The sequence below is a fragment of the Scyliorhinus torazame genome, chromosome 16 (genome assembly GCF_047496885.1).
Source record: "Scyliorhinus torazame isolate Kashiwa2021f chromosome 16, sScyTor2.1, whole genome shotgun sequence".
Lineage (NCBI taxonomy): Eukaryota > Metazoa > Chordata > Chondrichthyes > Carcharhiniformes > Scyliorhinidae > Scyliorhinus > Scyliorhinus torazame.
In genome coordinates this window covers 153,838,125-153,853,726 of record NC_092722.1, presented here as the reverse complement: position 1 = coordinate 153,853,726, position 15,602 = coordinate 153,838,125, and the positions used below count along the sequence as shown (strand labels likewise).

The window sequence follows — 15,602 nt, the reverse complement described above, 5'->3', positions numbered from 1 at the left end:
ATTGCCCCTTCGTGTCCAAAGGTTAGGTGGGGTTATGAGGTTACAGAGATAGGGTGAGGGAATGGGCCTGGTAGGGTGTCTTTCAGAAGTTTGGTGTAGACTCGATGGGCTGAATGGCCTCCTTCTGCACTGTAGGTATTCTATGATGTGGTTTCAAATATGCCCATCAGGATCTCTTATTGGCGGAGGCTTTGCCATGGAGAATGCAGCTTGGAGTGGTTAGCTGCCAAGCTTTGTTCAAATTCAAACTGGGCAGCTCGACTCTGGTCAGGGCATTGCTCTGGGGAATAAACCAGGGAATGACTATTCCCGAAGCTTGGGTTTAGGTTAAAAAGCTGCAAAGCGTGGACGTGTTCCTTCTGTCTGCAAAGGACAGGGCCCTGTATGTGAATGTATGTGGCTTCTAGCAAGTGCAAGTGAGTGCAACTGAATATCTTAAATTGGTTTTCAGTGTAAACGTTAGCACAATCGGGATTTAAGATGGTAGTTTGCTTTTAGACCTACCGAGGATCCAAAGGGAAGTCATCGAGGCAAGACAGAGAACACGGCTAAAGTATTAAACCTTGCATTTGGTTCAATTCCAATGAAAAAGTGCCAAATCAGGAAAAAGATGGAGTGAATACATAAAATTGTTCAGCAATGGCAGAGAGCCTTGGCCTAAAATCAAAAATGAAGACACAGGAACGTTTCAAGAAGAAGTGGGACTTGTGCTGAAGAAGGTCAGGAAGTGGGTATCCACTGGGACCAGGTGAATAACAAAAGAGATTATTGAAACAACAGGGTAATTAGGAATTGAAAAAATGACAATTATCAGCAACAAGATCTACAACACTGGCATTATCCCCGAAGATCTAACTAAGTCTACTTTTATAACTTTGCAAACAAATCAGACACAGTAGAACGCGCGATACATTAAACAATCAGTTTAATCAGTCATGTAGTAAAGATCATCCTCAGAATCCTAATGTTCAGTGTTTGAGAGAAAATTAAATAGGAGATTTCAGACACTCAGTGTGGCTTTGTAGAAGATAAAGGGACACAAATGCAATTTATTCTGTAAAATAGAAAGCCATTGAAATGCAAAACAACCTCTACCTCTGCTTTATTGATTATAGTAAAGCATTTGATAATAATCTCATGAACATGCTGGAAGACATCAACGGGAAAGATCTTCGACTCATCAGGAATATTGACTGGAATCAGGCTGTGACAATCGTGCTACGAGAACCAACTCGGAGATTGGAAAGAGAGGTTAGACGAGGCCTGCGTTCTCTCACTGGACTGATTCTCTCTGTATCGTGAATATACTGTCAGAGGAATTGAAGGGATGGATGGTTTAAAGGTTGAAGGGAGCGTCACCAACAACATCTGCTATGCTGATAACACTGCGCTCATAGCAACAAATGATGAAGACTGCAAGGAAACGTATGTTATGGTAATGACAAAGAAACAGGACATTTGAATATGCAGCCTCACAGTAAATGGAAGCAAGTTAGAACACGTCAACAAATTCAACTATCTAGGAAGCACAGTGACATCCAGCATCAAAAGCCGTGCTGAAATCCAAAAAAGAATTGGGCTAAAAATGAAGCAACATTCCAAGAAACATCAGCTTGAGTCTTGAAATGATAATGCAGGGGCAGGTTTAGCTCAGTTAGCTGGCTCGTGATGTAGAGCAACCCCAACGGTGCGGGTTCAATTCCCGTACAGGCTGAGGTTATTCAACCTTGTTGTCTTCTCAACCTTGCCTCATGCCTGAGGTTAATCCTCAGGTTAAATCGCCACCAGTCAGCTCTCACCTTCAAAGGGGTAATTGTAATCTATTGTCACCTGGGCCTATGGTGACTTTACTTTCCTAAAATGTTCTGTCTGGTCAATAATGAATTATGGATTTGAGACTCGGGACTTTTGGAAAAAGGAAGAAAAGAAAATCAACAGCTTTGAAGTCATTCTGTGGGTAAGCTGGGTGAGAAAAGAACAAATGAAGAAGTACTGGATGAGGCCAAATAAGAAGAAAACTCTTAAATACTATTAAAAACAGACAAATTGAGTTATTTTTATTTTATTTTATTCATAGCCTATGGGGGGGGGGGTGGTTTGGCACAGTTGTAGCAACCTACTGCTGGCTGAGAAGCTCCGGGTTCAAGGACAACTCCAGGATTTGTTGGCCATGGAAGTAGCGTTCATAATGCGGTTCAATGGGCTGGTAATCATCTCTGGACTCCATCCACTACCCCCACCATTCCCTAAAGGGTTAAAAGCAGTGTGGGTGCAAAAATGCGCTAAAAAGAAAATGGGATGTGGGTGTTGCTGGCTAGGCTAGCATTTATTGCTCATCTGTAACTTCCCTTGAGAAGGTGATGGTGAGCTGCCTTCTTGAACTGCTGCAGTCTATGTCGTGTAAGTACACCCACTGAGAAATTAGGGAGGGAGTTCCAGGATTTGGATGCAACGACAAGTGAAGGAATGGCAATATATTTCCAAGTCAGGATGGTGTGGGGAACTTCCAGGTGGTGGTGTTCCTATGGGTTTCCTGCCCTTGTCCTTCTAGATGGTAGCGGGCTTGGGTTTGGAAGGTGCTGTTTTGAAGTGCATCGTTGAGTTCCTGTAGTGTATTTTGTAGAAGATCCATTGTATGCCGGTGGTGGAGGGAACAAATGTTTGTGGATGGGGTGCCAATCAAGTGGGCTGCTTTGTCCTGGATGGTGTCAAGCTTCTTGAGTGTTGTTGGAGCTGCACTCATCCAGGCAAGTGGAGAGTATTCCATCACACTCCTGACCTGTGCCTTATAGATGGTAGACTGGCTTTGGGGAGTCAGGAGGTGAGTTACTAGCCCCTGCTCTTGTAGAATTTACATGGCTAGTCTAGTTCAGCTTCTGGTCAATAGTAACCCCCAGGATGTTGATAGTGGGAAATTCTGCAATGGTAATGCCATTGAATGTCAAGATGCGATGGTTAGATTCTTTCTCGTTGGAAATGGTCATTGCGTGAATGTTATCTGTGGAGAAGAGATGGAATGTCTAATCACCATCAGAAGGATTAACTGACCGAGTGCAAGAGGCTGATAGTGAAAGAAGCAGCTGGACAACATTGAAGATTGGTTAAACTGGAACTCCAACAACAAGGTCATCCTGACTTTCCAACCATAGCAACAATGGAAGACCATGCTTGCTTATACCACATGGCGTGGCACTTAGATGAGGCCAACCTAGCAAAGGAAGTGGATGATGTGAAGGTTACACCAAACAAAGAAGGAAGTCATGGACAGGGTACTTATAGAGAAGGTATACTAAATGATTAGCCTTATGAAAAGGTGGTGAGTCATCTGGTCCAGATGGAATGCATGCTTGGTTGCAGAAAGAAACAAAGGTAGAAATTGCAGAGGCACAATTTTTCAATCGTCATTAGATACAGGAGGAGATCCGGGGGAATGGAGTGTTGCTAATATTATAGCTGTTCAAGTAAAGAGAGTGGTTATATTAGGAAACTACAGGTCAGTCAGCCTAACTCTGGTGGGGAACATATTGGAAATTATTGTTAGGGACAAAATAAATTTTCATTTGGAAAGCCATGGATTTGTTAAAGGCAAATAATGTCTGACTATTGAAGTAACCAAGAAAGTTGATCATGCAGTATAGATGTTTTATACATAGAAAACGTTCAACAATGTGCCTTACAATAGACTTACTAATAAGGTGGAAGATCAAGGGGAAGGTGGTAGTATGGATATAAAATTGGGTCAATGATAAGTAGCAAAAGGTGGTTGTGGCTCAGTATTTTTTCAGACTGGCGAGTGCCTTTTACAGTAATGTTCCCCAAAGGCCAGTTTTGTATTCATTATTCTTTTCACTTGGTACAAGAAACCTTAACTTAGGTGTAAGAAGCAGCATTATAAAGTTGGTAGAGGACACAGAATTTGGCAAAGCAGTAGATAGTCCCGCGGATAGTTATAGGCTTCAGGATGACATTGACAGGATGCTGGAATGGGCAGAAACATAGCGGATGGAGTTCAATGCAGAGAAATGTAAAGTAGCACACTTTGGAAGGAAATATAGAAAGACCGTATAGTACAAAAGGTATAATTTTGAAAAATGTAGATTAATAGAGAGACCTTGGTGCAAATATGCAAATCCATGAAGGTGGCAGAGAAGGTTGATATAGTTAAAAAAGCATTTGGGTGAATTGGGGTGTACCTGTGTGCATGCATATATGTATAGAGCATACAATATCAGAGCAAAGAGATACGTCACTAGCTGCATCTCTGTTAGAGTATTTTGGTCAATTCAGGCACCAGGGGCGTGATCTAACGGCCGCATCCCGCTGGAACCAGGATGAGGCACGGCCAGTAGATCCCGCCGGGGCACTAAACCCCAGAGTGCCGTTAGATAGTGGTGTTGTTCCTGGCACTACCAAGCCCTGGGAACGAACCCACTAATCCACCTGCAATGGACTCTTTTTTTAAAGTTAGATCGTGCCCCACATGCGCAGGGCTGACAAGCTGCAGACACGCACACCCCGTCCCCACAGCCCACCTCTTGCCCTCCGGCTAGCAGTATGGATCTTGGCCAAGTGTGGCAGCGCTGGACACTGTCTGCAGCCGGCACGCCAGGCTCCCGACCGCTGGGACCACACGTGGCCCACGCCGTCGGGAACTCAGCATCGTGGGTGGGCAGGCTGATGACGTGGCAATGGCTTTGCGGCAGCGCGTGGCCCGATAACACAGATTTGGAGCGGTCAGAGAATTGCCAACCGCTGTCAAGCTGGCGCCTGTCCGGATTTCGACGCCGGGAGTCATTCTCCGCCCGATCTCCGTTCTTGATTTTGGTGTCGGGCTACAGAGAATCCCACCCCATGGATTTGAAATGTAGAGAGGGCAGGAGGTGGATTTTATTCACCGAATTGGCAGAATTTAAGAGTGCTGCACTAGAATAGGTGGTGCTATTCTCATTCCATCAATGATTTCAAAAGGAACTTGGGGATGAGGGACTTACAGGATCATGGACAAAAGCATTGATATGGGACTAAACATTTAAAGAGCCAGTGGTATGCTGAACTGAATTATTTTGTGTTGTGCTGTAAGTTTCTATGGTCCAGTGAATTTAGCCACATAGAGTTGTGGTCTGCATCTATAACCGGGTTTCAATAAAATTGCAAAAAGGCACAAGAGTGGCAAATGCCCTTATTCCTCCAGAAGTACTTTGACAGGGGGTGGGGGAGGCGGTGGTGGGGCACGGTTAGTTTTGATGGCCAGCATGTAGTTCAGAATAACGGCAACAGTACGAGGTTCCAACCACATCCCAGCTGGAGGCCTGCTTCTCGCCTTGACCCAGAGTAAAATCACAGCACAAACCATTGTTCCGTGACCCTTGATTATCAAAGATGCTACCTGGAGAAGAAGTACATCGTCAGACTCAGCCAAGAGTTTGCAAAGATAATAATATCATCAATCTGAGAATTAGGCTCCCTCTGCTGGATGCATATGTAATTATGTAGTTGGCTCAAGGCACGGCACTGAAATGAACGGTCTTGCCAGAAACAACATCAAGTGTTTCACATTTAATTGGTATTTATGTTATTGAATGAATATGCAAGTGAGATAACTATAAGAAAAGGCACATTTGCAAATTGATTGAAAGGCAGGATAAAAACTGAGAGTCTCCCATTTGCTTCTGTGAGGGTTCATCCTCTAGAGAAGTCAGAAAACTTCCTGGCTTGACATGGCCCACCTGCCTCAGGTAAAAGTGCCAGGAAGGATGGGATTTTAATTCCAGTGGATGTTGGGGCGGGGGGGGGGGGGGGGGGGCTGCAGTCAGGCCAGCTGACACAGGAAAAGGTTTGGAGGAAGTTGCAGGGGTTGCTGGGTGCGGAGACAGGCTATTAAAGGGCCAGCCTCAGAGCTGTGGGACTTTGCCCCAGTTATAATAAAACAGGCCTTCACCTCCACACACTTCCCATGCCTTGTCCCTGTCATTTCACGCTCCCCATCCATCACCTATGGCCCTTCATGACCAACTTATGCCAAGCTACGGCCTTCCATGCCAAGTGAATTCTGTGGTGACAATAGTATGTTTAAAAACAAAAGCTTTAAAGAACCAGCCATTCATTGATAACTTGCCTCTTTCTGAAAAAAATCTATTTGTTTTACTGGATCCCAATAAACGTGTCAATCACCTAGACCCTTTAAAGTGGCAGCAGCTGAATCTACAAGTCCTTGTGTACATCTTGTGTACATAACCATTGTGCAATTTACAGCATAGATCAGAGATCCAGAGTTGTCAATCAAACAATGTTATTTTCCCCTCGGGCTCGGGTGTTTCAGTATTGGAATGGATGTCTGGGCATAGAGCATCATAGTTTGACAAGGGGGGACAAGAGGGGCTATAGAGATTGGTGGGGGCATATCTTGGCATGGTGGGCATGATCGGCCATGGGGGAAGGGGAGGGGCATAGATTATCATTGGTAACATGAGGGGCCAAGGGGAGTGGGGGAGCACTGCAATGGATTGGTGAGGCACAGGTTAGTTGGAGGGGGGAATGAGAAAGAATGTTGGAACTTGCCTTTCAAAAGGTTCCCTTGCAGTCTATGTTCATTACACCCTGAGATGGTGACCTTTTGAAAAGCTGGCCTGCCTCCATGAAAATTGCAGAAGACGAGGACATGCCTAGCCTACCAATGGAGCAGCCAGATCGGGAGTGCAGGTGCGGGCTTGTGACACAAACCAACCTGCACCTTTAAAAGACACTCATGAAAATCAGAAATGATGGGAATGGGGTCAGAAATCACAGAAACGGGACATGCCCATTGTTTCAAAGGGATGCCGTCATCTCGAGCTGGTGAAAATTCTGCCCACTATTAACTGCCCTTGCTATACATGATATCTGTAGTTAGGACCATCTTCATCCTGATAAAATGGGCATGAAGTGTTTTGATCAGTGGCCCAATGTGTATTGTAATGTGATGGTTTCACCTGAGGAAAGAAAAACTTCTCATTAACAAAAATGTATCACTTCTGCTGGCAGTCATGAGGTGAGTGGTCACACACAAGGTGGCTTCCACTTGGAAACTTGGTTTTTGGCACTTTTTACCAGGTAAACTGGCGTTGTGGTGGGAAGATAGCTGAAAGCATCGAAGTTCATTGGTTTCTCCTCCGGTGTGGGATATAATACAAGGCAAAAATCGGATAAAGCCATCCCCCAGATTCAGGGGAGCCTTGTGGTGGAATGAAAGAGAACATGACGAACTCTGCCATGCCGTCAACACCCGCCCAAATGCCGACGGAGAAACTATTGGAATTCATTGTGGAAGAATTCCAAAAGCATAGACGGGCGATGTGGGAAATCTGTCTTAAGGCAATTGAGGTGGCAGTAGCTCCCCTTCGTGTTACAAAGAAAAGGGTGGAGCAGCCCCTGGAATCGCAGGACATGTTGATTTGGGAGGTGGAGGGGGCGGTCTCAGACCACAATAACCAGATTATCTCTTTAGAGGCAGAAATATCAATGTTGGCATAGGCCCACAAAGTCTTGAGGGCCAGGTTGGACAAGCAAGAGAACCGATTCAGGTGTCAGAACCTGAGGATAGTCGGGTTACCGGAGGGAATTGAAGGTACTAGCACCACCGAGTGCGTGGCGGAGATAGTTGGGAAATTGGTTGGGGAGGGGGTCTTCATGAACCTACCCCCAACCAAGGTGGACAAGGCCCACCAGTTGCTGTGTAGAAGCTGAAATCCGGAGATCTGCCACGGGCGGTGATCGTCCGTCTACATAAGTTTTTGGACAAGGAGCGAATTTTAAAGTGGGTGAAGGTCACTCGAGAGCGTAGCTATGAGGGACACTCCATTCAAATAGTTCAGGAAATCGAGGCTGATTTGAATAATCGTCGGGCTGGGTTTAACAAGGTACAAGATTTGGATGAGGGACTGGGTGGAGAGTTTCAGGGATCCGCTTATGGGGGGTAGGTTTGTGGGACTGGAGGAGATGGTGGAAAAATATCAACTCCCAAGGGGGAGCGCATTTAGGTATCTGCAGGTGCAGGACTTTGTTCACAAAGAACTACCTTTCCCCAAGTTACCGAGGCCTACACTGACTGACAGGCTGTTACCTCGTGATGAGCGGGAAAAAGGAAGATATTTGACATATATTGGGGGTTGCTGGAGACAGGAAGATTCTGTTAGAGTAAATAAACGGAAGTGGGAAGAGGAATTGTGCCAGGGGCTGGAGGAAGTAGTATGGAGTGAGATTTTGTATAGGGTAAACTGCCAGACTGAGCCTGATAAAATAGCCCAAAGGGCTGATTAGAGCGCGCATGAGTGGGTTCTTCCCTGGCGTAGAGGACAGATGTGAATGGGGCTGGCAAACCACTTGCACATGTTCTGCTCCTGCCCAAAATTGGTTGAGTTCGGGGTGTCTGTTAGCCTGGTGATGAGAGAGGGGTGGTGCTGAGGGAGGGGCAAAACATAAAATGCCAAATATATTCTGTTTGAGTGTTTTTTATGTGTGAGATTTTTTCAATGTTTGGAATAAAAATATATATTTTTAAAAAATATTAAGATAGCTTACAGTACAAATATTACTACAATGAATCATCAAAGCAGCAACATATTACCTGTTGTAATTTGCCAAAGGAAGTGTTAAATAATCCACATCTGTATTGCCATGCTTAACTTACTAAATATCCTTCAATGTCTTTAATGTACATTTGTATTCTGCCTTGAATTTTACAACGTGGGGCGGAACGGTGGCACAGTGGTCAGCACTGCCACCTCACAGCACCCGGGACCCCGGTTCAATTCCAGCCTTGGGCCACTGTCTGTGTGGAGTTTGCACTTTCTTTCCATGTCTGCAAAGATTTCCTTCGGGTGCTCTGGTTTCCTCCCACAGTCCAAAGATGTGCAGGTTGGGTGGATTGGCCATGATAAATTGTCCCTTCATGTCCAAAGGTGGGGTTATTCGGTTGCAGGGATAGGTTGGGGGCTGGGCCTGGGTAGAGTGCTCTTTCAGAAGGTCAGCGCAGACTCAAAGGGCTGAATGGCCTATTTCTGCACTGTAGTGATTCTATGAGCACCCTTTCCCTCAAGAAGTGCACGTGAGTTTGATTGTATTGTCATTTCCTCCTTCCAGTATGCCTGTGATATTGAAGCTGAGGTTGTGGGCAAGCCAGCAAAAAGGTTTTTCTTGTCCGCTTTATCTGACATGGACTTGGAGCCAGATCAGGTAGGTCTTTAATATTAGACACTATACTGTCATCTGTTTAATAAAAACAACTTGTTTGAACTGTTTCTAGCCGTTTTGGTTCAACTGATTTATCAAATGGCCACAGATTTTTCTTCCAAAATTGCTACTAAAAGTTTAATTTTAATGTATTCTGGATGCAACTGAATTATTCTAGTATTTGCAGCGAGCAACAATATGGACAAGTTTTAAGTAATGGTTAGGGGCAATAAATATACACTGGACAGACTTCTTTCTGATAAGTTGGAGATATAAAAATCTAACCCAGGTAATCCATTTTTACAGTTTAAGTGAACAAAACTATAGATCTATATATTTTTTTTATTCTACATTTTCACATTTTCCGCTGCTTCTGCCGTTCCAAAATAAAAGTCCCTGAGCTTATAAGTCACCCTCAGCTTCGCTGGATATACAATGCCGCACTGCACCTTGCTAGTGTACAGTGCCCTCTTCACCTGGTTGAAGGCAGCCCGCCTCCTCGCCAGCTCCACCGTAAAGTCCTGGTATACACGTATACCAGCTCCAGCCCACTGCACCACCTGCTTCTGCTTGGCCCAGCTCAGGACCTTCTCCTTCACACTGTACCTACGGAAGCACAGAGTCACTGCCCTTGGCGGCTCACTCGCCTTTGGTACAGGCCTCTACGGCCGATGAGCCCGATCCAGTTCATATCGGGAGGGATCCTCCCCCTCCCCCAATAATTTTGCCAGCATCGCGGCAAAATACTCAGTCGGCTTCGGTCCTTCAACTCCTTCGGGCAGCCCCACAATCCTCAAATTCTGTCGCCTGGATCTGTATTCCAGGTCTTCCATTTTTCTTCGCAGATCCTTGTTAATGTCCATCACCTTCCGCATCTCCTTCCCCATCGAGGCAAGTTGATCACCGTGCTGCAATAACGTCTCCTCCACTTCCTTCAGTGCCGCCCCTTGCTCTCGCACCTCCGCCACTGCGCTCGCCACCGCCGTCATCACCGGGGAAATCGCCTCCTCCACCAGCGCACTCAAAACCTCCCTCATCTCCTTCCTCGCCGTCTCCATGCATTTTGCAAACTGCCTTTCGAATTCCGCAGCCATCACCTTAGTTATTTCTTCAGCCGTAAGCAATGCTCCTGGTGCTCCAGCCTCCATTTTCTTTACTGACCCCGCGGTGACCTTTCCCCTCGCCGACGGATTTTCAGCCGCTTTTTTCACGGCCGTTACTTTGCTGGTCTTCGACATTCCCCTCCTCTGTGCTGTCTCCCGACTTTTACTGCCTTCGCTGGCCCTAGGACCGGGCGTTAAGCCCCGATAATGCCGTACCCGAACGAGAGCCCTCCAACGCGTGGCTGCCTCCCGCCCGCCGTCACCGGAAGCCCCATAGATCTATATATTAATACCAGCTGTGCTTTAACTGCATCTAGAAAAATGTGTACAATCGTGTATCGAATTTAGATTCTTGCGCGACCAAATAATCCTGAGGCAATGCTTAATGAACTGTGATTTATAACTTGAAATCTGTAACTTGTTTAGCTTCTGGATAAAAGTTCATCTTTTCACCTTGCAAATATAGTGGCTAAAGAGGTTTCCACTTTCAGATACTATTAGGGCTCTGAGATGAATGCCTCAGCTTAAGGCCAATACTGAGTGAGAATGATGTTGAAATATTAATGTTTCATCAATTCCAGACTATTGAAGGAACTCGTTGCTTAGCAGTGATATGTTGGAAAGGTTTTTTTGAACTGTGTGGCACCTTTCTGTCTCGCAAGACAATACCTTGTGCCACTCTACATTAATCATCGCCTAGTGTGGCTCAGGAGCCTCACTCTGGCTTATCAGTCTGTGCCATATTTGCTGCAGAGGACTAGGAGCTTGCACGATTGGCTGGCCTCTAATTTCTCCCGGCCCTCTTTCTCCACCTTCTGATATGGAGGTAGCTTCTGCTCATTTCTTCCAATGCCCTTCCAAACAGAGCACCTCCAGAAACCACGACTGCCAGTCACTGTCTCCCAGTTGTCAGTGTGAATAGCCGCCATCTTCACACCTAACTTGCAGGTGTCCTTGTGGCAGAGATATGAACCCTCAGGAGGTTTTGACCCAGAGGCCAGTTCACTGTACACAACGTCTTTGGATATATGGCCATCATCCATCCAATTGAATGTGGCCAAGCCGGTGCAGACATCGTTAGCTTATCAATGAGTGTATGCTGAAGAAATTAGCTCAGTGCAAAACCTTTTGAGTCGCTGACCTTGTTCTGCCAAGAGATGCCAAGGATACATCTGCGACAGTGAAGGCGGAAATTGTTCAGCTTTTTCTCCTGCCTACTATATGTTTTCGTGCTCTCAGCACAGAGGACGGGTGTTCTGAGGATCCAGGTTGGTAGCCGCACAGTCAGGTTGCTGTTCCACACACTCTCACTCAGCTCAGACAGAATAGCTGCAGCTTTTGCCAAGCATGTGTTAAGTAACAGATTGCTGGTGATTGTGGAGCCCAGATATGTGAAACTATCAACAACCTTAATGCTGATTGATAACAGCACGACAACACCCTGAGCCATGATGTTTGTCGTCTTGGTTTTGATGTTCAAACCAAATTCTTTACAGGTGTGAGAAAGTCTGCCCATTTGCCGCGGAAGGTATTCCTCAGTATGGAATGTAGCATCATCAACGTAGAGCAACTCTCTATTGAGAACTTGCCACACTTTTGCCTTGGATGTCAGGCGGACAAGGCTGACCAGCTTTCCGTCAGTTTTGATATGGAGGTAGACACCCTCTGTAGATAGAACATAGAACATTACACCGCAGTACAGGCCCTTCGGCCCTTGATGTTGCGCCGACCTGTGAAACCACTCTAAAGCCCATCTACACTGTTCCCTTATCGTCCATATGTCTATCCAATGACCATTTGAATACCCTTAGTGCTGGCGAGTCCACTACTGTTGCAGGTAGGGCATTCCACGCCCTTACTACTCTCTGAGTAAAGAATCTACCTCTGACATCTGTCCTATATCTATCTCCCCTCAATTTAAAGCTATGTCCCCTCGTGCTAGACATCACCATCCGAGGAAAAAGGCTCTCACTGTCCACCCTATCTAATCCTCTGATCCTCTTGTATGCCTCAATTAAATCACCTCTTAACCTTCTTCTCTCTAACGAAAACAGCCTCAAATCCCTCAGCCTTTCCTCATAAGATCATCCCTCCATACCAGGCAACATTCTGGTAAATCTCCTCTGCACCCTTTCCAATGCTTCCACATCCTTCCTATAATGCGGCGACCAGAATTGCACGCAATACTCCAAATGCGGCCACACCAGAGTTTTGTACAGCTGCAACATGACCTCATGGCTCCGAAACTCAATCCCTCTACCAATAAAAGCTAACACACCGTACGCCTTCTTAACAACCCTCTCAACCTGGGTGGCAACTTTCAGGGATCTATACATGGACACCGTAGATCCCTCTGCTCATCCACACTGCCAAGAATCTTACCATTAGCCCAGTATTCTGTCGTCTTGTTATTCCTTCCAAAATGAATCACCTCACACTTTTCTGCATTAAACTCCATTTACCACCTCTCAGCCCAGCGCTGCAGCTTATCTATGTCCCTCTGTAACTTGTAACATCCTTCCGCACTGTCCACAACTCCACCGACTTTAGTGCCATCTGCAAATTTACTCATTCATCCTTCTACGCCCTCCTCCAGGTCATTTATAAAAATGACAAACAGCAGTGGCCCCAAAACAGATCCTTGTGGTACACCACTAGTAACTGGACTCCAGTCTGAACATTTGCCACCACCACCCTTTGTCTTCTTCCAGCTAGCCAATTTCTGATCCAAACTGCTAAATCACCCTGAATCCCATGCCTCCGTATTTTTTGCAGTAGCCTACTGTGGGGAACCATATCAAATGCTTTACTGAAATCCATATACACAAATCCATATACACCATAGCAACTGCTTTACCCTCATCCACCTGTTTGGTCACCTTCACAAATAACTCAATAAGATTTGTGAGGCACGACCTATCCTTCACAAAACCGTGTTGACTATCTCTAATCAAATTATTCCTTTCCAGATGATTATACATCCTATCTCTTATAAACCTTTCCAAGATTTTGCCCACAACAGAAGTAAGGCTCACTGGTCTACAGTTACCGGGGTTGTCTCTACTCCCCTTCTTGAACAAGGGGACAACATTTGCTATCCTCCAGTCTTCTGGCACTATTCCTGTAGACAAAGATGACTTAAAGATCAAAGCCAAAGGCTCAGCAATCTGCTCCCTAGCTTTCCAGAGAATCTTAGGATAAATCCCATCCGGCCCACGGGACTTATCTATTTTCACACTTTCAAGAATTGCTAACACCTCCTCCTTATGAACCTCAAGCCCTTCTAGTCTAGTAGCCTGAATGTCAGTATTCTCCTCCACAACATTGTCTTTTCCCTGTGTGAATACTGACGAAAAATATTCATTTAGCACCTCTCCTATCTCCTCGGACTCCACGCACAACTTCCCACTACTGTCCTTGACTGGCCCTACTCTTACCCTAGTCATTCTTTTATTCCTGACATATCTAAAGAAAGCTTTAGGGTTATCCTTGATCCTACCTGCCAAAGACTTTTCATGTCCCCTCCTCTTCTTAGCTCTCTCTTTAGGTCCTTCCTAGCTAACTTGTAACTCTCGAGCGCCCTAACTGAACCTTCATGCTCATCTTTACATAAGCCGCCTCCTTCCTCTTGACAAGTGTTTTGACTGCTTTAGTAAACCACGGTTCCCTCGCTCGACCACTTCCTCCCTGCCTGACAGGTACATATTTATGAAGGACACGCAGTAGCTGTTCCTTGAACAAGCTCCACATTTCCATTGTGTCCATCCCCTGCAGTTTTCCTCTCCATACGATGCATCCTAAGTCTTGCGTCATTGCATCATAATTGCCTTTCCCCCAGATATAACTCTTGCCCTGCGGTATATACCTATCCCTTTCCATCACTAAAGTAAACGTAATTGAATTGTGGTCACTATCACCAAAGTGCTCACCTACCTCCAAATCTAACACCTGTTCTGGTTCATTACCCAGTACCAAATCCAATATGGCCTTGCCTCTCATTGGCCTATCTACATACTGTGTCAGGAAATCCTCCTGCACACATTGGACAAAAACGGATCCATCTAAAGTACTCGAACTACAGCGTTTCCAGTCAATATTTGGAAAGTTAAAGTCTCCCATAACAACTACCCTGTTGCTTTCGCTCCTATCCAGAATCATCTTTGCAATCCTTTCCTCTGCATCTCTGGAACTTTTCGGAGGCCTATAGAAAACCCCTAACTGGGTGACCTCTCCTTTCCTGTTTCTAACCTCAGCCCATACTACCTCAGTAGACGAGTCCTCATCAAACGTCCTTTCTGCCACCGTAATACTGTCCTTGACTAACAATGCCACCCCTCCCCCTCTTTTACCACCTTCCCTGAGCTGACTGAAATATCTAAACCCCGGCACCTGCAACAACCATTCCTGTCCCTGCTCTATCCATGCCTCTGAAATGGCCACAGCATCGAAGTCCCAGGTACCAACCCATGCCGCAAGTTCACCCACCTTATTCCGGATGCTTCTGGCATTGAAGAAAAAACACTTTAAACCATCTTCCTGCCTGCCGGTACACCCCTGCAACTTTGAAACCTTACTCATGACCTCACTACTCTCAACCTCCTGTATACTGGAGCTACAATTCAGGTTCCCAAGCCCCTGCTGAGATGACCTGAAGGCAAACATGAGGAGCGGAGAAAGGAATGTGCTAAAGAGTGTCAGTGTCAGAACAAGATCCTGGTTAACTCCACTGCAGATCTCAAAGGACTCCAATATGGCAGCGTCATAGCTGACCTGGCCCATCATGTAGCCATGGAAAGAGGAGATCACATTGAGCATCTTCAACGGGCAGCCACTTTCAGCAGCTTAAATGGAGCTGCCTCTGCTCACATGGTTGAATGCTTTGGCGGGATCAATGATGGCAATATATAGTTGCTTGCTTTGTCTGTGACATTTTTCTTGCAGCTGCTGGACTTAAGATCATGTCAGTTGTAGATCTAGTTCTAATACCACAGTGGAATTTGAGGCCTTATTAAAGATCTGGGACAGAATTCCCCCCCCCCCCCCCCCCCCCCAAGGCAAGTTCTGAGACCAGGGACTAAAATTGAATGGATGGGATTCCCCGTGGAAACCTGCCCAAAACCAGGTGGCCACTTAGGGCTGTATGCCACCCAGTCTCAGTCTTTAGACTGGTAGGTGTGACTAATATGGGAATTTTTAAATATAGATTGTATTAGATATATCTGTTGCAGTAATGTTATTGAAAGCCTGGGTTAATGTATATATCTCTGTTGCAGTCATTTGTTGTTAAATCCT

At 45.7% G+C, this 15,602-nt stretch overlaps 1 protein-coding gene across 2 annotated transcripts in view; it reads left to right on the top strand.

Annotated features, from left to right (window-relative positions):
• Positions 1 to 15,602, top strand: part of lhpp (phospholysine phosphohistidine inorganic pyrophosphate phosphatase) — a 228,782-nt gene that overhangs the window by 83,070 nt on the left and 130,110 nt on the right. For both annotated transcript variants that reach the window (XM_072479263.1, XM_072479264.1), the window contains one exon: positions 9,118 to 9,210. In XM_072479263.1, coding sequence (XP_072335364.1) covers positions 9,118 to 9,210 — 93 coding nt within the window. The remainder of the gene's footprint in view (positions 1 to 9,117; positions 9,211 to 15,602) is intronic.